The sequence below is a fragment of the Styela clava genome, chromosome 6 (genome assembly GCF_964204865.1).
Source record: "Styela clava chromosome 6, kaStyClav1.hap1.2, whole genome shotgun sequence".
Lineage (NCBI taxonomy): Eukaryota > Metazoa > Chordata > Ascidiacea > Stolidobranchia > Styelidae > Styela > Styela clava.
In genome coordinates this window covers 9,554,772-9,578,921 of record NC_135255.1, presented here as the reverse complement: position 1 = coordinate 9,578,921, position 24,150 = coordinate 9,554,772, and the positions used below count along the sequence as shown (strand labels likewise).

The following is a 24,150-nucleotide window of genomic DNA, read 5'->3' as shown; positions in this document are numbered from 1 at the left end:
AAGTTATCATTACAGAGTTTTTCAATTTTAGGGTATTAATTTTTCCATACACATCTCACATTGTTTTGTTTGTGGGGGCTAATAATGTCGCGTAATAGAAATAATGGTTTTGTAGAACAATTGCACTCTAGATTTGTTTCAGTGACCTGTTGACAATGTCAACAAACTTGTCTACTCGTGTCCTGCCACAGAACAAAGCTTTAGCGGTGTTTTGTTGTCATACATTGAGCGGCGATCGGAAATGCCTTCAATTCACTCGCGATTTTTTCCTTTAGTTTTTTATCGCACCAAGTTTACCAGGTTAAGGTATTTAGTGTTTATTTATTCGAGTCAAGGGAGAACTGTTATATCTCAATTAACTGTTATAGCAACAAAATATACGTCATGGTATCCCTATTTTTTTCATATATACGACGAGTATTTCTGCCATTCTATTTGAACAAGGCCATATACAATTGGCCAATGATACCTATCTATATGTAAGGAAGGAATCTTTCGGTTTCAACTCTAAAATTTGTGTAGAAAGTATTTTGCTGACATTTTTCTTAAAATGACCTGATTTCTTTATCCTCAAGGTAAACAGATATAAAACTAAATCTTTTTTGTTGCTTACTCCCAATCATGTTTAATTTGGGTACGATTTTGCTACACGATCGGAAACAAACTATATAATATAAACATAGTCTTTCATGCTTCACAACGAATTATCCTTCTTCAGACATATCCACCCATACTTCTCAGATTAAAATTAAAGTCTTTAGTAGATGATAAAACAGAGAAATTATATTCACATCCATTCTCTGCATAGGTAATCAACACTCAAAAAAAAGTATTAACAGGATTTAAGAGAAATTAAAATATAAATAAAATTGCATTAGTTAGACTTTTTAAAAAGGAAATAAACAGGCTTTAATTAATTGATAGGATAAAATCAAATTTATTTAATATTGAATCAATAGGTAGCTACACCTTCGAGTTATTTGGAATTTATAAATACTTCGAGTAGAATTTCAGTATCGATAACATTTTCGGATTCAATCAAATTTAAATTTTGTAAAACAAAAATATGAGCTTCATTATTTTGGAAGAAAGTTGCGTTAAAGGCGTAAAACTCAAGTCTATGAATGTCAATGTCTATGAATACACAAACCCTAGTCTACGAATATCTGGGTCAGTCTTGTAACAGCGATCTGCTGTCAGTCAGAACTTTGAATTCAGTATTTGCCTTTGTAAAACATTATCTTCCGTGTCGTTCTTTGATACCAATAACATAACGCTTTCTGTCGACAGCGATTCCTCGGACCTCATATATAAATTCATATTTTTGAGACTATTTAAAATGATCTTCATACTTTTCCAAATGGAGTAACATTCGCGTAATGACTTTCTTCGGGTGGCGCAGGTGGTGCAGACGGCGACAGTGGAAAAACCATAGGCTGTAGAATGATAGTGAAAAAGGCAATGAATTTTTTGTTTTCTCTTAGTATTTCAAATCAGAATCTGAAGCAAATTAACTTTTTTAAGTCATGTGTTTATTACTAAATGGACATAATCATGCTATAATTTCCAGACTGAAACAACCGAAACTTAAACATGAATTTCGCTATGTGTGACGAATGTAGTAGTACCAACATCTAATAATCCAAACTGGTTAATCCAAGATTGATTATTTTCAAATCAAAATGTTGCAACTTACATGAACATATGTCTCATGATCGCCATTTGCTACTGGCGGTGGAGGCAGAGGCTGAAATATATATTTATATATCATTAAAACAAATTCTCGTCAAATAGTAGAATGAATAAATTGAAAAGTCCGGTAACAACAAGAGTCAAACAAGGAGGAATGATTGGCATTATTTATAAGTATGTGTTCCAATGAAAAATCCTGATATGTATCAAATATAAAATATACCTGAGTGGCCATGATATTTTTCTTCAAGTAGCTCATATATAGTATTTTAATGTCTTGTTTAAATTCTCTGAAATCCGATTTTCAAAAATTAGTGGGCATGGCCCCAGAAACCGCAGATTATCCATCACAAATCATTTAGTTTTTTGAATGTTCGGCTTTTTGACCCAAGTTTGATATATTAAATATCGCTTGCTTTGTTTTAAATATTAAATGCTTCTCACCTCATTTCGTATGCTTTCAGAATGCCGTCTGTTTGCACTTTTATTCTGTTAATGTGGAATGCCTAATTAGTCAAATAATAGAGTATGTATTTGAATAAATGCTACTTTGATATTTTTCAATTGCTTCAAATTAGCCTGAAGATAGATACCGTCCCAACTGGGCATATTACATGAAGGGATTTTGAATCTAAAATGTAATGTATTTGAGTTCTTGACTTATACAAAGTTATAAAATGATGAGATTAACTACTCTCAGACTGGATATTATGGGTGCAGTTTGATAGGCTTTATCACTTTCAATATTCCAGCATTACAAATTCCCATTACAAAATGAAGTTTGATGGAGAATCATGAATAACCAATAGTATAAAAAAGTTTCAAGATATCAACAGCAATAAAAATTAGTTACCTTTTTATATACAAACTGGTACACGAGTACAATGATAATAATTAACACAATAATTGCAGCGACACATCCGCCAACTATTGCACCTGAAAAAAAACATTGACTGTATGGTATGTATTTTTAAAGATTAGAAGACGAATTAATTCTAGTCCGGACTTATTTCGATTTCGAGGAGGCTGAATATCCAATTAACTTACCTATACCTGCACCTTCGCCACCAGGCTTAGGCGGGTCATCGTTATTTACTGAGTATTTCGTACACTGAGGAAGATGCCCGATATTGTATTCATTTGTACCTAATTCCATCAGTTTCCTGGGAGATGGAGTACATGCTCTGGGTACTGTATCTGTTCTGTAATAGAATTATAACATTTGAAAAAAAGGGGGGGGGGGGGTTGGAATTTCACATGATTATATTTTTTCACCAGTAGTAAAATATTATATTGAAAATTGAATTATAATTCCATTAGATTTCAGAAATGAACAATATAAAAATACAACAGTACTCCTTTAGTTACTTTATTTTTTAAATTGCATAGGATGCATTGAAAATAAATCAATTCTGGAACGATTTAAAATATATACAACGTTTCTTCGAATATCCCAGAATACAGGTGCAAGTCTAGTCAAGTTTTTTCATTTTTTTTCAACTAATAAAAAAGGTTTCACGCAAAATACGAAGAGGAACCAAAGATGGTTATCGAGCAGCGACACCCGTGGATTCAATATCTAATTAAGATGATCGAGAAGTTCAGTTACTGTTTTTGACGAGAGTATAGCTTTTATACTGTATAGAAAATTATTCAAATAATATATTTAGGGATGAATAAATATTTGAGAATATATTCGAAAGTCATCTGATCATAAGATTATCAGGGTATTCTCCATTTCAGCTACATCGCTTAAAATAATAGTTCGGGGAATTTTGAAGGTGACCTGGGTTAGTAGGTATAGCCACATGTTTGTAATGGTGGAGTTTTGGACATTGAGAACTATTGGAATACACGATGAAGAATGTATAATAATAAAAAAGATGTAATTAACTGAATAAATTCAACTGAACTATATGTTCAAGTCTAGCAGATTGAATATATTGCATATTCTTATAAAATATATTTGTTCTCAAATAAATGATCTAAATCTTATTAGGACAATCTGCAAAACCAGCTTTACCCCAAATGAATTCTCTCAAACGAGCGATTCTATATTTATATTCTATATAGATTGTTCGAATATCAATTTTACCCTGATGATTCAAATTTGTTGGTGCATGTGTTGAATGCTTCATACAATTTTGTACAAGGACATTCGCATGTTTGTGTATTCGATACGCATCCACGAGTCTGATCCTGAGAAAAAGATTATAAAATGTTTGATTCGGATATTACTCTTTTTATGTGGAGTTTTTACATGTCCAATTTCAACAAGGATGGGACAAGTACAAACAAATACGACAGATACTATTTTATATGGTTTGGCGGTGGAGTCTAAACCGAGATCTTTTACCTGCGACGAAAACAGTTAAGACCAGTGCCATGAGTAATTTGACTTAAAGAAAATTGATCTAAACTAGAGACGATTTCACAGTAGAGATATGTGCTTTTCAAACATATCTAAAAAATTATTTTCACGTATGATATTTCTGGTACCAAGTACAAAAGGGCGGTTAATATAGCATAATTATGTAACCATTCCTAAACTTCCTGAAAATAGCTGACAACGATTAGCTCGATTGCGAATTTTCCTATATTCGTAGGTTTAAACCTACTTAAGCAGATAACTTTACAAGCACATTCATGTATTATTCTACCAACTAGTTGATCATTTCAATAAATACTTCAATACTGGAGATATTTCCTTGTCTCCAGTGTTAATGATGACAATGCTTTTGAAATATCAAATTTTTTGGATTTGGCTGAAAGGTATCACCATACTTGAAAAAGATTGAATTTTGTCTTTTATCATTAGACGAATACACTGTATCAATAGTCAGAGAGAGTGGATTGCACGATTCTAATAGAAAATCTCAAAATGTGCCTTCCCATTCAATATTGTGCGTAGTATTTCTAAAAGTTCAAGGAAACTTAATTCTTCGAATCATATGTTTCTTGATTTGCTCTCGTCAAGTTTATAATTATTTGTGTACCTCTTCTTTTGATTATTCCTGAAATAGATTCTTCAAAAACATTATGTTACCTTTGAGAAAAAATCGGAACACACACAAGATGATTGGCTTGGGCGGCACGAACTTTGCACTTGACGAACTACCATGTACACATTTGTTCTAGGTATCGGTATAAATTCGTACTTGAAACAGTTTCCACTTGCCTCTCCAGCGAAGTTTTCTTCTCGTTGAATCTAGATGAATAAAATTCGATGGAAATCTGGACGTGATAAATATATATTCACAAATGAATTAAAATCTATGCTTTTATAATTCTACGATGCATTACTTTAGTGACCGGATCGTTTCTTCTTTTGTAATGTGTAGAGATAGAAAATATTCTTGATCCGTGTTTAATCCCTGTGTTTATTGAATCTGGCAAGACATTTATCCAGTTGTGTGTTACATAAGCTTACCCTGTACGTCTTTTGTACAGTTGTGCTTTCTATCACCATACAATCGGTATGAGCCATTATACCATTTTCAACAAGTGACTCGGCCACCAATGGTTCTTTCTGTGTAATATGTTCCGGTAATACTGTCTCATAGTTAACGCTCTCTCCATACATCACAAATCCACCGGAGTCAATCAAAATGCATCTATAATGTAGTATGGGAATATAAAATGCACTTAATACCAAGCTTTTGCTTCATCGCTTTACTAAACCATAATTTGATGTACACCACATATGTATGTGTATCTTAGTCAAAGAGCTGCCAATTCTATCAAATGAATGCTTAGTTTCCGACAATGTGATCAGCACAAAAATGGATTCATACAACAATAATTTTCCTATGGGGTTTGGTGTGATAAACAATTAGTATTTCAATAAATTCAAATTACATATTTTGGCATATCACCAGACTATCCAATATATTTATATATATATATATATCAGTAGGTCGCAAATGCCAATCCGCGGCGGCAAAATGCCAAAAATGATGCGCAAAGAATATTGCAAATATTTGGATTATTGGTGGACAAACATACCAAATTGAAAAAAAAATGGGGAAAAGGGGTTTGTTTGATCCTATGCTTTTCCAGCAATATTGACGGGTCAATGTTGTTAATCTGCACTTCATTATCAACCGCACCGCACCTACTCATCTGCTATATCTGTCTAATTCATTTAGGTTGCGTAGCATTTTTTGTCTTGAATATCAAATTATGTACTAACCTATAATCATCGCTTTCAAAGCAGAGTGGGAATGTGCCCTTTATCATAGTTTGAAAAGCCGAATCTAAAATATCGACACCCATTACAGCAACAACTTCGTCTTTCAGGTAGTTTCGCTCTCCTACGGGCCTGAAAATTTGTTCAAGTTATAAGTTTATTCAAATTTAAACCATACAATTATGTTAAACATGCAGTAGAATTTGATTTAGGAGTTTGTAAACAAAATTTTGCACAGCAATAACTAGATTGGTCCTGATTAAACACTTCTTGCCTTGAACCAATCGAAGGTTTGATTTAGGAACAGCCAATAATCATCGAATTATGTTTGATTTTTTAACAGCTTTTGTATAGACGACTTGATCAGATACAATTTTTACTTACTTCGCCTCATAAACTACTTTTGTCAAGGTGAAGATCAACTGTCCACTGACGGCGTCTTTGTATGGTAACGTGAAAGTATTTTTCCCTTTGTTGGACATTGAGTTTTGATACCTGGATTTAAAGTCAATATTAAAAAAATGTCGGTGTTCACAAACTACCAGTGAGCAATGCTCAAATATATGGACACAGAAGCCAAACCAAAGTAGTATCCATCAAACAACTCCCGACGTCGCTTACCATCAGATCATTGAAATGCGATCGACCCACGGTACGCAATTTTTAATTTTGTTGACGTGATCGCACAGTGAAAAGCGAATCCCATTAAGCCAGTGGTTCTCAACCTTTTAAAGACCGCGTACCACTTTACTGGCGCGGGGAAAAAGACACAAGAAACATGCTATGTGTGTATTTTATAATGTGGCACTACATCCTTTGTGGCGTAACACGCAAAACGAACAAAAACATGCCCATTTCGCTTCATTTAGGGTGGGCAATAGCGGGCGAGGGCGATCTCTAAAGACAAGGACCGATAGCGCACCAGTGCTATGGACGTTTCCCCGACCATTGACCCCGGAAAAATTACTCTTATACTTTACTATTGCAAACTTTATACTTATTCTGAGAGTGTTTTGGTATGTTGGCGCATATAAACTGGTTTACGTGTTTGAAACCATAATTTTTATTAAAATTAATCAACCATGTGGCGTTTGCTGGTACTGATATAGCTAAGTTTAACCTTGTGTCCATCGCAGCATTTGCGAGATTCAATTTCGATCACTGCGACTAAAGTAAAGCTTCGCGGAAGACATAAGGACAATTAAGTTAATTATTTCACTATTATTTTCTTGAAACACAACTGAAAACTGACAAATATCACTCAATACTACAAAAACGAGGCTATGTTTGCAACCATACTTGAATATCTGTTTGAGCGACAGAAGTGTCTGAGCGGCTGAGTGCAGAAATTGCAATTGTTACGCGTTGCGTCATTATTGACTTATTGCTGACTGGTTATAGTTACGGGAATAAACAAGGAAACTGATGCTTGGGGAAACATCCATAAACGCTGTTCAGCGAATACATACAGTAAGAAAGATAAAGCGTTGTCGGCATATTTTCTGAATGGTTAATTGTTGCAATAATTCAAATCTGCTCGCGTGCCACTTGATAAGCTCTCGCGCACCACAAGTGGTACGCGTACCACTTGTTGAAAACCACTGCATTAAGCCAACAGCAATTTGAAATCAATTAGTCCGCTATTTGTAGATTTTTGACATTAACAATAAAAAAAATACCAAGAAGAATACTGACAACAGTAACAATTAAACAAAGCGATTCATAAGTTCACTTCATGTGCAACAAGACTGATATTAAAATTTGAAAATAAAGATACCAGTAGGCTTAGACTAATTGACTATCAATGGACTCTGACTCTGCCCACTCTATCAATAGCATTCCAACGCCTGTCTATTGCTCCTGCACAGTACTCGTGTATTTTTAATAAAAATATTCCATTACCAGGGTCGAACTGCTGGATCGAAGTCTTTCGGGAATTGACTACCAGGGTACATTCTTATCATTCCTCCATTCGTTGCGACATATTTCCACATAACATATTTTTCGAGTTCGTTCTCTTGATGTTCTTTCCAAAATCTTTCAGCTTCTTGAGTTGCCCATACCGCGTTACGAACTCCATTCTAAACGAATAAAATATGCATTTTTCAGCACAACAATTCATCCAAATGATGTGCTAACAAGACAAATATATCGGTTTCAAACTCTTGCCCAGATCCCATCTACCAGGTGGACTATTTCGAACGGATGAGATTATGTCGTTTCAAAAGCACTAGTTCAGTGCTTTAGTGGCGGATTGAACAGTACTTATGCAGAAAATATGAAAAAAACGAAAAGTAACAAATATTGACCAAATGTTGTTTGGAGCATAAAAATGTTGGCTCTATTGCAAGTTAGTTAATGCCCATTATTTCATTATACATGTTCATATATAATTTTCTGATTTGTTTACATATTTATTCCACAGGCGAGGAAAGCCGATAAGACGATTTAATCATATGGCGAATCACGGACTCTTGTCCGGTTACCTCTCCGTATCGGATATGGGATTCAGTTAGCAAATTATTTGTTCTAGGTGCATGGTTACGTGAACCACCCTACGGCGGCGAGGGGTCAAGCAATTCTCTCGCACATAATTATCCCCACGCAGAGGCGGATTAAGCCCCTTTGGTGCTTTAAGTACTGGAGACTTTGGTGCCCCCTTATGTGTAATTTAAATATAAAAACAATAAACTACATAAGTGTATTATCCAAAAAATCACAACCAACAGTAAATAAAACAACTTTTACGAACATTTTTAGAATTTTTACCTGGTATATATAGCCGATATATATATCGGCTGTTTACTGTCGATATGATATATCGGCGAACACGCAATATCGGGCCGATATATCGGTTTAGCTCTAATCCTGGGGGAATGTGACAATGAAGATTCAAGCCTCCAGTATCAACGTGAATCGAAATACCAAAAGATACAAGTCACAACTGTAGTTTGAAATTTTACCGGTTTCTAGTAGTCTACCTCAGAGTGGTTCAAGGTTGCTAGGTTGAAGGACCGCAAAAACTTTTGGGGAGGTCTCGCGGGCCGCAAGTCGGAGAAAACCCAAAAGTGATCGAAATATCGCAAGTTTACTTACTTTAAATTTAATAAACAACGAGAGTTTACCGTTCTAACCAGTTCTTTTAAAGAAGATATATAAAGCCTTCAGTTATTTTAAAGTTAATTTTCCTTATCTCACCTTTCTTGTGACACATTTTATTACGAATTGTTATATTTGAGTAATTTAAAATCTTGCAGCGTGAGCAAGCTTAGTGCCATGGTCAAATACCAACTAAGTCCGTCTAAGTTGGTATTTCGGGACCTAGCTAAAAAAAATGGATTGTGCGGCGTTAAGTCGGCTCTGCGTTTCGTCACTACTGTCACATGGCCGGCGCTTGAAAACAGAGAAGTGTTTTTACTAAAATAAAGTCACAAAGCGTTAGAAAAGTTGGAATAGCTAAAAAAAAAACTTAAAAACGTTCTTCTATTAGATACAAATATACGCTAAATTTGTTTTGTGAGCCGCACGGAATGTATCAGCATGACAGGGTTTGGACCACCCTGGTCTACCTTATCAAAAAACTCCCGACTTCGCTGACCACTAGATCGTTGAAATGCGATCGTGGAACCGCCACATAATGCAAATAGTTCATTGGTCCAATTGTTGAAGAAGAAAAAAAAAATTTTAAAACAAAAATGCAGCAACAAGGAGAATACCAGGAGAAAAAAAAAAAACAATTTAAGAAAACGACTCATAGGCTTATTTCGTGTCCAATGAGTAAGTTTCAATGTTTATTTTTAATGGACCTTTTCCCGACCTTTGACCCCCGAAAAATTATTCCTATACTTTACCATTGCAAAATTTTCGGGCCTTATTTCAAGAGTGGTTTCGCGGGTTGGCGCCTGTAAAATCAGGTATGTGTTTCAAACCATCATTATGATTTATCGCATACAACAATCTGTACTGGGGAAGGATTTTAGCCTAGTCTATCACATATTTAAATTTCTGAAACACAACTGAAAACTAACGAATAGAGTTCAAAAACGCGAAAGCGAGATAATGTTTACGACCACGCCTGCAAATCTGTCTGAGTGAGAAAAGTGTCTGCGCGGATGCGAAAAGGGTGCATTGTTACGATACTTTTTGCCTCTCGCTGATTGGCCAATGTCACGATGTAGACATGGAAGTCGATGCTCGGGGTAAGGTCCATAACGAAGATCAATATGATACTTGAAGACGAAAAATGCGCGAACATTTTTAAAGTCTGAGTCGTCTGGTGAACTAATAATATTTTGTATTTCGTAACAGTGGCGGCGCGTCAATGAGGGCCAACCGGGGCAATGCCCCGGTTGTTTTTTCGGTATAATGAAAAATATTCGAAAAATACCTCAATATCAGTTGCACAGACTGTCTACACTAGCCATATTCTCCCGACATGGTTGATTTTTCGCTCGCAAAGCCTTCGCCGAACGTCGACGGGGCGACGCCGATTTTGCCCCGGTTGCTCATTGTATATCGTATTCTCTCTTTTATCTTCCACTCGCCGCGTTTGTCTCGTTTGTTTTCTGTTTCTTTTACTAACTCATCGGGGCCGATCGGGGCTAGCCCCGAAATTATGACGTCACAACGCCGACGTTTCTTACAACAACGTGTTGACATATTCACGCATTCCTTCTCGTTCGTTGGTTGCTTGAAGAGTTGATAGTTTCCTCGCCTTCGTTTTTGTCGCTTGTTTCGCTATTTGAATCAGTTAGAGACCTTTAGTCCATTTGCTTTCGATTTTCCACATTCCTTTTGAGCTCCTCACTTCTTTCCGGCTTCGCATTTCTTAGCCTTAGACCTCATAATGAATAAGGTTGATGCACTACTTCGCACTCCGTTTTCGCAGCTGCCGCTGGAACAAAAATTAGAGGTACAACGTCTTGGGCCTTATCAATCAAAAAATTGTTCACTGGAACAATCCCATGACGGAGGAAAGCGTCGGCGTACATTCTGGCGTACCTTCTGCGCAGAAACTTGGTATAAAAAACACGAATGGTTGTGTTACAGCGAGGACAAAAATGCACTTTTTTGTTTTTATTGCCTACTTTTTGCTACCGCCCGTGACTCACGTTGGTGTAAATTTGATTTTAGAGATCTTAAACATCTTTCCGAGCGTGCCAGGGATCATCAATCTTCTATGGAGCATCTGGACAATGCAGTAAAATACTGAACATTCGGAAATGTTAATATTGCAGCACAGTTGGATGAAGGACGCGCGGTTTCTATTCGTCGGCACAACCAAAACGTCGAGAAAAACCGCCATGTTCTCGGTCGATTGATAAATGTTTTGAAGTTCATTGGTTGTTACGAGCTGTCCTTCCGTGGGCACGATGAACGGGCTGGCTCTTCTAATAGAGGGGTATTTTTGGATATGGTGGAATACACCGCATCCCTAGATACAGTATTGAGAGATCATCTTGATGCCGCAACTGTTTCGAAAGGGACATCTAAGGATATCCAAAATGATTTGCTCGACTCAATGTATAAAATTTATTTACAACATTTGGCTCTGGAAATTGAGAATTGCCAGTTCCTTTCGATTCAGTCTGACGAGACAACTGACATCACGTGCATTTCCCAACTGGTAAACCTACCGAGAGATTTCACAGCTTTGTACCAATGATGTTGATCGCACGGCTTGGGGGATATCGGCTGTACTGAAAGAAGTGTTACAGCCTTACAACGAGAAGTCAAAATTGATAGCTCAAACTTATGATGGCGCGGCAGTCATGAGTGGGTCGAAACATGGTGTTCAAGTTTATATAAAAGAAGATTTTCCTCATGCACATTTATTACATTGTTATGCACACCAATTTAACCTCGTTATTAAAAATATGTGACTTGATACCCCTCTCGTCCGTATATTTTTTGCAAATGTTTCGGGGTTTTCTTCATTTTTTTCCGTTTCGCGAAGCGCTCTGACCTCCTTTGCCAGATATGTAGCCGCCGTCTCCCAGCTTGTGCACCAACACGTTGGAACTTCCAATCACGCGTGGTGCAGGTCGTGTCCGAAATTAGGTTTGAGCTCATTGAGTGTTTCAATGGCATTCAGAGCCCTCCGGTTTGGGACGAACGCTCTGTGAGGGAGGCGGCAGGTCTAAAGCGTCTGCTAGAAGATGGTGAGTTTTCATTTTTTCTCGCTTTTTTCTCCACAATATTCTATCACGTGGATGTATTATACGGCGCATTGCAGTCAAGGCTAATGGATGGAGCGTCTGTGCAGTCGTGTATTTCAGACTTCTGCGATGCTGTATCTCGTATCCGGGAAACAATAAAATACGACGACACATGGAGTGCTTCTTTACGCCGCGGGCAAACAACGCAGCGTTTGATTTTGTCTGCAAAGGAATGCTGTGACATTCTGGTGAATCATATAGGCGATCGTCTGCGCACTGAACACCTTGCCGCGTTCTCTTTGATGAACCCCAAAAATTTTTCAAAATTTGCACGTTAATTTCCCATCCATTTGTTGGCTACTGTCTCCAAATTTTACCCCATGATAAACGTGGGTAAATTGGAAAATGAATTGCGATGTATATACACCAATCAAACTTTATTGAACATCAACTTGCGCGCTCTATGGGTTCCTCATAGATAACACTCTAGTAACTACCTTTGCGGCGTCTGCAAAATTTCTGGACATCATTTTGACGACGCCTATTTCTTCCGCCGACGCAGAGCGAACATTCAGCACGCTGAAGCGTATTAAAACGTATCTCAGAAACACAATGAAGCAAGATAGATTAAATTCCTTGGCTGTTTTATCCATTCACAGAGACGTTATTTCTGGGATGCATGACTTTAATCAGCGCGTTATTGAGCATTTTGCTTCCAAGAAACCGCGGCGTGTTGCATATATGTTCAAGCAGTAGAAGTCTAGCAACATATATATCTATGAGTGAGCGACGCATGTCCTTATCTTTGCATTAACTTTCCTTTCTTCATAGTAACGTTTTAAACCTTATTTTAGGTTTTGTCTGCTTTCCCGAAGTTTCTGTTAATATGTCATTGTATTTATCTGGGTAAATATTGCCTTTCCTTTGAAAGAGGTTTCAAAATAAACTATGTCTAAATTTATTAATCCCTTGACTTGGACCGGTTTTAAAGACACTTTCTTATTGTTAAAAATTGTCGCTTTTGCCGATTGGTTGTTACCAATGGAATGGTTTTTATACTCATAAAATGATGGAAGAACTTACAGCGCTCATCCTGTCCTCGTAGATGGGGGTGACTTGGTCCCGCAGTAGCTTGCCCCGGTTGTCAAAATGACCACGCGCCGCCACTGTTTCGTAATAATAAACATCGATAAACTACCGTATATAAAATCTTGCTCTAAAATTTCTATGGTGTCCTTCTTTGCTTGGTGCCCTGAGCACGTGCTTATATAGTTTAATGGTTAATCCGGCGCTGTCTCCGCGGAATTCGAACCTGACGTTTAGAACTATGCGCCACACTGCCGAGCAATGCAATGAGATTCTAAATAATGAAGTTATATCAATTATCATATTGTCTACTTTGTCTGGACGTGTTTTGCAACGGCATATTTATTATTTACCGTTATTAAACTTCCTCCTCGGCCAGTAATCATGTAATTTTTGATTGACTTTATTCCGTCGACTGTTTCTTTGCTCATGAGATATGCATCTGTGTCAATGAATCCACGTGGTCCAAGTGATACAGCCGACTGATCTGCAATATAAATGTTTATATTGTTGTTATATTGTTTATATTGCTAGGAAGTACTGAAACTGATTAAAAAGTAAACTAAATTATCTAACTAATTCAATACATTAGGCTTAATAATACATATTGCAAATTTAGATTTCGTACAATGAAGTTGAGATTCATTTAATTAGGCCGTAGATGTGCGGGCAACAAGTGCGGGCTTTACCCCAACCAGTATATATAGTGAAACCATAGTTTCATTGCATCGGTACTTAAAGAGCAAAGTTATAGTCGCAAAATTGTAATGTCCTCGAAGTAGGCTATTACTATATTCTGTGCCTTCCTTGTATTTGATCTGTGATGCAATAATATTGAGACATCGGGTGATCAGGTGTGTGTTGAAGTTTGAATTCCTTCAATTTAATATAAATTTTGTGAGTAATTGAGGCCTGTGTTACTTGACGAGCCATTGAAAATTACAAAAATGATATATACTTAATTAGCCAGGTCTGACAACACACAGAACGCAGTAAAGAAGTGTCATAAGCGCACAACATAACTACTCGGTTTACAAAAATTAGAACGTTTATGCTTGAAAGATTTAAAACAGTAAAACAAAATACTTACTCATGGCGCAATAATTGTTATAATGTTTGCATGGATTCTCTGACGGGACAATATCCAGTCTATGATAAAGAAAATCATCGCCGTTCCTTGGTTGAACTGTTTGCAAGGTTGACTCCACATCACCTTTGGCGAGAATTACGCACAGAGAGAAGTCTGTGTGTGGAATCTATAAACAACAATCAAAATATGTTATATTATAAACAAATAAAAAAATGATATATATGCTGTAGATAAGTCTTTTGCGTTTTTTGAAAAAGGGGAAACTTTCTGTTTCAATATATTTTAACTGAAACAAGAAAGCAATGCTCAAATATACGAACAAGAAAAGCAAAACAAAGGAGTATCGAATCTTTCGCAATACCGGCAGTCCTCAATATCAAATAACTCCCGACGTCGGTGACCACCATAGCGATGGAATACGATTGCGGAACCGCCACACGGTGCGCATTTTCAATTTTGATGACGCCATCACTCCATAGATCAAAGTGAAAAACGAATCCCATGAAGCCCACAGACATTTTTAAAATACATAAAAGTTTTAGTCTTCTTGCAACAATAGCAATCTTTAACCGCTGAAAGTTTTAGAGCAATTTTTCTTGTAGTTAAAGACAAGAGCATTTTTTTCACAACAACAACAACAACAAAAAATACCAACAACAAGAATAATTCAACAAACTGACCCATAGATTCACTTGATATTCAATGAACTTACGGTGAACAACTCGGTACGGTCCAAACTTCTTAATATTGCAAGATTTGAACTTGAATTACCTGCTTCCAGTACGCCTCTGTTGTTGTTGAAAACGTTTTTATACCATAAAGTTTATTGCTTCCTCCAGGAGAAATTCTTTGCGCAAAAAATGTCTTTGATCCGGAGCCACCACTGAGCGATGAAAATAATAATGATAGGTAATTAAATTGCGCTTATTCAAGCTATCAAACTAAATGATTGTTCAACCGTTTTATCAAATTGCAGAGAATAAATTTATGGATATAAGTAAATATGGATAGAAAAAGGAATTGTTCGTTAAAAATAGATCCTTGTATTGTGTTAATGTCAAAATACCTTTTCATATCATCTATAACGTCAGCCATACTTTTGTCAGTTTCAAACGCTTGTATGTCGATGTATTTGACTTCGCCATCGTCAGGATATTTAAATAATGGATGGTAGAGAACGTAACCTGTGAGCAAAATATGCAACTTTTATGAGCTGATTAAACACAAAAATATTTTGATGTTCTACACAACAGCGGCCATATCCGAAGCTATTACGATTAGAAAATAAATGTATTTGGTATATTTATTCAATATAGCTTGGCAATTGTTTTGTGAGATGGAGAGAAACTTGTTAAGTGGAGTACTTTGCCTTGTATTTCACTATTGTTTCAACGAGACTGTGTCGAATCCACAATATAAATAAATGGTAGAGCTCATGATAAGAAACATGTTTCTCAACATGATAACTCAATTTCTACAAAATATATTATTGAACACCCTGTAAATTGGATACAAAAAGAAAAACAAACTATCGTATCTTACAAATTGATAAAACAGGTCGAAACACAGTAATAGTATTCAAACAAATTGTAATCAGGCACAGGAGTTAAAACATCCTTCTTACCGTATGAGTCTATTATAAATATGTATGACAATTCCGAAGGTCTGAAATATACTGCTCCAGAGAGCAAATCATCCAATGTGAGATCTGTTGCAACAACACCAACTATATTGTCACTAGCGTCGTGCACAGGAAGAGAAACACTCATCAAAAGTCCTTGAAATAAAAGTACAGGATTTATTATCATTGCCACATTATGTACATAAAAGCAAAATGTATATTAACAACATTTACGGCTTTTTAAAACAATTTCCTCATGTTGAAATTATACTATTTAAGAATATCTTGTATGACGAATGTACTATAAAACAAAACTGTTCTTTCCTTTATTCAAAATTTAGTTCCAGGAAACCTTGGAAAATTTTGTATGTATTTGGTTGAAAATCAGTAATCAGTAATTTATTTCTTCACCATGCTGAAGGTACAAACTATACATACACAAATTAAAGAAAATACAAGAAAAAACGCATTGCAGGGTCAAAGGAGACGCCGAAGAGCAAAACTGGTTATCGAGCAGCGGCACCCTTGGGGAAGTCTAACAGTAACGTGATAAATAGAATAAAATCAAATTAAATATTTAATAAATAAATTAAAGAAAAAAGCAATAGGTACGTCATGGCGAACTGGTATATACCAAGCAATCGCCGTTTCATACAAAAGAAAGTCAACTCCATGCACCACAGTCTACGTACCGGTAGCCATGGAAATTAAAGATAAGCATTTATTTAATGATTTATTGATACTTCCTAATGATTATTTCTTAAGTAATAACCAAATGGCAGAGAATTACAGGTAATCCGAAAATATTCACAGTTTTGTTGAAGTATATAAAGCTAAATTGGTACTCCTGAAGTATGCGCACCAAGATGTCGCACAACCTGAACCCTAACCTGGTACACAACCTGTGTTCAGGTTGAGCGCCATCTTGGTGCATATACTTCAGGAGGTCCGCTAAACTTATTTCTATAATCACTATTCTTGCTTACCCATTCCCCAGGCATCCTTGTATGGTAGAGACCAAATTTCTTTGTCAAGAGTGGTTTGTGTCGTTCGTTTTGAAAAAAATCTGTAATACGAAGCCATTTCTTGGCGTAGATTCGTAGGATCTTTTACGAGAGTGAAACTTCCGACCTTATAATTAGAAAAAATAGTAATTTTTTTAATATCATTGGATTTGTGATGAATGTTTACTAAAAAATTTTACGGAAGACATAAACACATCGTGTATCAACTTCATTTGTTTCTAAACTCAAATTAATTTGTGTCGGAAACAATACAAATTTAAAATATCTGCATATATAGGCTTACTCACAAAAGCACATTCGTTACACAGACATTTAAAAACCGAAAGATACGAGTATATATATATATATATATATACTCGTATACATATTCAAATGGTATTTTAACTGACGAAAATGTATAATTTAACAGAAATACGATCGTTGGAATTTAATAAATTACGCTCTGCACATTTTGTAAATAATATCATTTATTCACCTTAATAGCTTCTGCTGAATCACCTTCTATTCCATATTGTGTACCATTTTGTGACGCCATTGCACGTAAGATGTCAAAATCTAGATATAATTTACAGTTAGTTCTGCTAGCCAATGTTGTTTATGATGTGGAAAAGGTACAATTGTTGTCCACCGTGTATTATTTGCATTTAAACATTTATGCAATTTATAATGGGAGATATAAACAAAAATTGTTACAGTCAAAACTTGAAGGGTGATTTTTATATAGATATATTTATACGTCGAACGAAGCTCTGGGCCTGTGTTACGTAAATGAATGTTCTACTTCGGAAGTACCGGAATTGATTCTTTTCGACATTTTCACCAAATTCATTACATCCCGGGTGGGTGATGGGGTGATGGGAATGGGATTTAAACCGTGATTTTACTCTAAAATGGAATCATAGTTAACTCCAACAGTTTATCCACTAGACAAGGCCTGTGCATACGCCGGTGGTATATGCAAAGTCTTGCCAATCATATTATAATACCTTTTATAATATATGTATAATTTCATTTATGGTAGCTATACAGACAAATGTGGTGCATAATGACATCTCACGGCAATTCGGCCATTTGATGACTTTAAGCTATCGTCGATGATGCTTAACAACAATCCCGATTTGCTCGACTAGTATAGTATATTAGTAATTATTATTAGTAAGAAGAAAATCATGTTTACTTAACGAATGAAAAAACATCTGTTTTCTGAAGACTGTTCCTTACACTTACAGTAAGAAAACAAATACAGATTTAGAGAATGGCACTCACCGTCGTCTCCCAGTCCATACGTCATTAAAATAACAGAATTATTAAGATTTTTATTTCTTTCTTTCAAATCGGTGAAAATGTATCTCCCACTTGCGAGTTCAGTTGGTTTGTCTGTTGGTTTACCGTCGGAGAGGAATAGTATCACTCGCTCTGCTTAAAATTAAATATATATAACCTTCAACCACCAGTTATTTTTTGATAAATTTACTACAATTGTTTCAGGATATGTTAGCTTATTTTCTTAACAAATATTTTGGGGGAATTTTCTCAAGTAGCTGCTGAAAAATTTTGGCTCATGTTCGAAAAAACTTAAAAACACTTACCACGTTTATTTTTAATTGGTGTTCCGTCAAAGAAATCGAAAGCTTTCGACAATGCCAAGGCATAAGAGGTCGTTCCTGAAAAATTTGAAGATATATATAGGTAATCAAGCATGTATATGGCATCTGCGTTCTATAGCTGCAAGTAGACTGCCCACCCACAATGATACGTGCATCGTTGCATTATTTACTTTCAGAGTCATATTTATATAAGATTCTTCAGGCACATCACGTATTTCCTATCATTGCTATTTGATAATAATATTTTATTTATCATTTAGTTTTACCTTCTAGCAGGAACAAAAAAAAATATTTTTTATGAAATTATTACTATTACGTCATTATAACGTTATTTTTCAAATAGCAAAAAGCACACTAAAACTCAAGTAGCTAGCAACCATAAAAACTGCATGGAAATCAACGCCTTCAAAATTAAACATATCAACAATAAAAAACAGGTTGTATGACAAATATTTATAAAAAAGAGCATCCAAGGTGCACAGTTGTGAATGCGTGCATGTAAGTCAATATTTTGTATGTAGAAAATGTTTGGAAGGTAATCAGAACACATACCTCCATGCCTGATTTCACTAATAAATTGATTGATTGTTTGAATATTTTCGTTTGTTGCTCGGGCGAGTTCTTCTCCAAAACAAGACTCAATCGGATTGTTACTTCCCATCGCTACGATTGAGTCTGAAAACCCGATAACGGCGACCTGCAAAATGTGTGGTTTGTGATTGTTTGAAGCTGAATTGAGAATGAGGAAAGGCGAACGAGCGATCAGACCAAGCCACGGGCTTCAACCCAGTGATGTAAAAATCAATGCGAATGTTTGTGCGCTGTGACCTTTTAGCAAACTAACATAAAATCAGAGTTAAAGAAATAATACAAAATTCAGCATTGCGTCGTGTTTTTCAAAATCATTGATCCAATATCTTTATGTTTTTGACTCACCCTGTCATGGGGATTTAAAGTGCTGACGACTGTTTTAGCTGCTTCTTTAGCGATGTCCATCAGTTTTACTCCCGAGTTATCTATTTTCCCCATCGATCCACTTTTATCAATAACGATGACAATATCTTTTGAATCAGGCACGTTTGTTTGTACGTAAAAAGGCCTACAAGAAAATTAATTCAATTCAATTTTTAGTATTAACCATTTTGCGAAACCAAGTTACCACTGAGTGTCGTAATCCATTTTTGTCAAAGTAAAATAGCCTAATAGCCTTAGTTTCTATTACGAGAAAACTTTATGTTATCTCGGTTGATATACCTGATCATATGTTCAAATTATTCTAGACTCACAAGTGCAGCAGCAACTATAGGCTTAGAGCAGTACAACTGATAAAATCTTCCAATAAAATAAGTATTTTTATGAGGTATTTGTTGTTCAGCGTTCAGGCAGCCATTGAAAGGTTATGTTTTTCTCCATCAGTCACTTTAATGAAGATTTAGAACATAGTTTTGGTATATACATTTTTGGACCGATTGCCTGTGGCTTGGTGACAGAATGCGATTTGTTTTTTCACTGTTGAACTTCTTAACAGCCTTTTCTCAACACCGTCTGTACAACATATAACAAATTTCACGATGTATTTTTTTTATCCACGGCAATGTTCCAAAATTTAAATAAATACATCATGAAACAGAATGACTGTGATAATGCTTTGCGGCACCTCGTGATTCTTTTGTCTCATAAAACTCACCTGTATCTGGCATCGTAGGAACCACAATCCTCAACTTCGATTCCGGGATAGAGCGACGTTATTCCTGACTCACTTGCAAAATACTGCCATGCCAAAAAAGGCATTTGACCCAAATTTTCGACGCAGGCGTCCTCGAATTTTTTAGACAAAAAACCAAATGTTCTTTCTGCGGTTTTAGATATTCTTTGACATCCACCTTGTCCAATCTGTAATGAAAATAACGGAGCCTATATGTGTTTTGGTACTACATCAAATATAGACTTTATTGTAGATTGCTTAACGCCATCACACACATAAAAACAAATCCCAAGCATAGATCAAATCAAAGTTTTTGAACTAAATAGAAGTAATAGCTTTCTAATGACAATCTTCAACCACTAACAATTCCAAAGCAATTGGTCCAGTAGTTAAACAGAAAAGCGATTTTTTCACAACATCAACAACAACAACAAGATAAATACCAAGAATATCAACAACATATTAATGACAAAACGATTCATAAGTCCACTTGGCCGATATCAACAATATAACGACATAGATTTTGTTTTCTTTCGTATAAAGCAGTTAAAAATACAAAAACTACGAACTTAAACTTCGCATAGCATCTGAAACATATTATAACTTACAAGTTGTTTGAATCTGTCATTCATTTCCATATTGCTTGGATTCAGTGTACAGCATTCTTCTAGATGACTTGTCAATGTTAGGGAATCTTCAACAACTTTTTTCAAACTTTTCACAACATTGTTTCTATCGAAAAACTTTTTTCCAAAATTGTTCGCCATCTTAACAGTTTTCAATAAAATAGAAGAAATAAAACACAATAATATATATAGCCTAAATAGTATTTAATGTTTTCAAAAATAAGCGAAGCAATGAAGCAATGAAGCAATGAACGGAATACTAGGAATTAGAATTATACTTTGACACCACAAAATACGTTTTAAACCGGCGTTTCCCAACATTTGATTGCTCGTGGGTAATTTTAGCACTCGTGGCCCCATTGTTAATTATTCTAAAAATACGAGCCATGCACATTGCGCACATTCTAGGCCATCTCGATTTACTTTGATAAAGCCAACGTAATTGTTGTAATATTTTCTTTTCTGGGGAATATTAGAACTTAAAATATATTTTCCTGTATCTATACATTACGTTGACGACGACTACGGAACCTCGCAGTTCTGTGAAACTTTGGTCAAAGGTTGGTCATATAGCGTGCCAACCAACAACGAACGTTATATTTAGAGTAGCAGCAAGGTAATCACCGTGTTATTTTGATTGGTGGATTTCAAATCCCATTATGATCAAACAATTTACGCACAAGATAATGATAACCCTGTTGGATAACCTTATCGGTAATGAAAATAAGATGAATGGGGGATTTTATTATAAAGGAAATGTATGCAAACAAAACTGCATTAAAGTCGATTTGCGTCTAGTATCATGATCCCTCTAACTGTTCTGTGGTCGCCTTACGGGGAAGAGGGCACGGGCCTTGAACTGTATTAGAGTTTTTCAGAATTTTGTTCGGTTGGGCGAAAAAGTATAGCTATATGTTATTTTTTACATTTGAATAAAAAACTAAGTTTAAAGATTGTTCTGCAAAATCAAATGGAAATCAATTGTAGCATGCGGTGTGACCTAGACGGCCTACGGCTATCACGAGGTTGTGTTCTACAAATAGCAGATTGATACCAATGTTGAATCATTTCGTCATTTGAAAATTATTCAAATTTTTATTCAAAAAATAAAGCGGCCACGAGATATCTCTTGTACTGCACTGGTGGGATGATGTAAAATTACTCACTTTTACCAGTATATCACTTCCGTCAAGTTCTCTTTCGCTGAACGATAATGTGTTATAATAATCCTGAAATGTAAATCGAGCATAATGAGCTTTAAAACTTTGTTTGGCACCAAAACCATGTATATTTCACTTGATTTTTCAAATCATAACACAGAAATGAAGTATCATTTTTCTTCCATTGAGTGTTAATTTTGGCAAAAATTAAGCGACTAATAGTACAACATGGTGGAACATAATCAACTATTTTTCAAAATTAAAAAACTCGAAAAAATAAAAGAAAACTAAGAAGAAAGGACCTGCAGTTTAATATACAACATCCTAGTATTCTCCATTCGAAAAAAAACTTACTTGGAAATTCTTATATCCCAACAAATCATCGAGTATTTCATCAACATTGTCTCCTAATTTTTCTGCACTTTTTAAGGCTTCATTTTTCCATTCTACGGTTTCTGAACTTGTCAATTTACAATACAAAATAAGTGTATAAATCACCGATACGTGTATATTTCTGTGCATAGTTATATTTCATAAACCTGATTCACAATTTTTAAATGAATGCTATTTTCAAAATGAAAATAAGAGATTCAATTATTGGATTCGATTTACTCTAAGTTCTAGTTACAGGTGACAATATTACACCTCAATTTTTTTTTTCAATTCTCAGGCACAGTTTCGTACAGCTTTTGGTACAATTTATTTCAATTCGTCTTGGATTTTGCTGATATTGCGGCGATCATATTAGTCATTTGATATATATATCTCGTTATTTTTGACTAAAATATTAAAAATTTATTTCAATTCATACTTTCACCCCCAATACATTAACATGAATAAATTTTATGTTTTAAGCAAGGTATAAGGTTCCTGCTATCAATACACTGAATGAGCTATCTATTTTGGCTCTTTCGCTGTGATGCATTCACTAGAATGGAAGGATTGTATAAATATCATGTGTTGCTCAATCTCACTGCAAAGAAATTAAACGCAATAATTGAAGCCGCTTTTCGCAGTGTGTATGGGATTATGCTTTCTTTAGCAATGCATACTATACTGATTATTCTTATATATTGCTAAAATTGTCGCACATAAGTCAGAAGACCCGATGCTAATTATTGATTAACCTGCTTGCACTAATTCTGCCATTCCCATGTCCGTTTTCATTTCAAAAGTCATACAAACAAGCGACTTCAAACAGTTCAAAGTAACTGTAGCGTATAATCTAACCAAAAACATTCAGCTCAAATAAGGTGTACAACCCACGCTCATAGCCGGCGGCAATTGCGAAGAATTACCTAATTTAGAAAATAAATAAATTATATGGTCAGAGGAAACGCCAATGTCCGCTAGAGGGCATCAAATGTTCCGGTAATCAAGTTGATCCGACACATGTCTGGCTGGAGGTAATGTACCGTTGGAATATATTGACCAAACCCATTTGATATCATATTGGCCAATGTTACTATTTTTCTGATATCAATAAATCAATATTTTCATACATTGGTAGCGTGTGTAATTTTCCTATATTAAAATAAAGTAAAATTTAATAAAAGGATACCTCTCAAAATTCAAACACCACTATACTCCATTGTCCTGATACAGAGTTAAAAACGTTATTCTATTGAATCTATAAGTTTTATTTATCCCACATAACTCGATTCTTTATCGATAACATCCGGTAAATCCGGTCTAATATACCTTGGTGGAATTTCAGTTTACAGTTGGATTTGTAGAAATAATGTAGAAATGTTTCTTTCGAATTATTATTAGTATCTACCCTTTATTAGTATAAAGCAAGGTTGCAAATTCACATTAATTTCACCTCATTTTAAGACATATAACAATCAAGTCCGCTGATGACTTCTCAATTACATGACATTCGGCTTGTGGTTGACTAGACACGCGCCATGCTAGTATCACGAGTATCATCAGCTCATGTCTGTTCATGCTATATCCTTACTCATAAATAATATAATATTGATATTTTCTAAACCTATTATACAGTATCTATTTTGATTCTAGTCGCCGGATGCAGCAATCATTTCTTGTATAATTAATAGCAACTGGAAGTCAGAATTCCCCCAAAATACGATTTAGTTTTCCGAGATTACGACAACAATCATTAATTTATTCTAAACTACCTGCAACTGTAAATAGATTCTCAATTTTGAACCGTTTGCTATAAAAT

General features: G+C 35.3%; 1 protein-coding gene across 2 annotated transcripts; it reads right to left on the bottom strand.

Moving 5' to 3' along the window:
* Positions 1-491: 491 nt before the first annotated feature.
* Positions 492-22,519, bottom strand: LOC120330786 (VWFA and cache domain-containing protein 1-like). Of its 2 annotated transcripts, none has more exons than XM_039397701.2 (26): positions 22,314-22,519; positions 21,966-22,028; positions 20,782-20,940; positions 20,156-20,361; positions 19,405-19,567; positions 19,021-19,165; positions 18,451-18,525; positions 18,128-18,277; positions 17,337-17,416; positions 16,823-16,967; positions 15,840-15,992; positions 15,282-15,399; positions 14,987-15,098; positions 14,216-14,381; positions 13,479-13,612; positions 7,784-7,962; positions 6,266-6,376; positions 5,885-6,013; positions 5,123-5,306; positions 4,739-4,900; positions 3,788-3,891; positions 2,740-2,894; positions 2,546-2,628; positions 2,137-2,181; positions 1,697-1,747; positions 492-1,436 (listed from the first exon to the last, which is right to left on the bottom strand). In XM_039397701.2, exons 1-26 carry the CDS (start codon positions 22,479-22,481, stop codon positions 1,347-1,349), a joined length of 3,330 nt encoding a protein of 1,109 aa, XP_039253635.2. In that variant the 5' UTR covers positions 22,482-22,519; the 3' UTR covers positions 492-1,346. The 2 variants fall into 2 exon arrangements, with proteins under 2 accessions (XP_039253635.2, XP_039253634.2); XM_039397700.2 differs by having other exon boundaries at positions 493-1,436; positions 18,128-18,280.
* Between the last annotated feature and the right edge of the window lie 1,631 nt (positions 22,520-24,150).

Bases quoted from the DNA above. Each gene is read 5' to 3' on its own strand.
- LOC120330786 (XM_039397700.2), bottom strand. From the start codon at position 22,481: ATGCACAGAAATATACACGTATCGGTGATTTATACACTTATTTTGTAT. The intron at 20,362-20,781 runs GTAAGTTATAAT...TTTTCATTACAG, and splicing joins ATGACAGATTCAAACAACTT to ATTGGACAAGGTGGATGTCA. The intron at 16,968-17,336 runs GTGAATAAATGA...TCTAATTATAAG, and splicing joins ATTCAGCAGAAGCTATTAAG to GTCGGAAGTTTCACTCTCGT.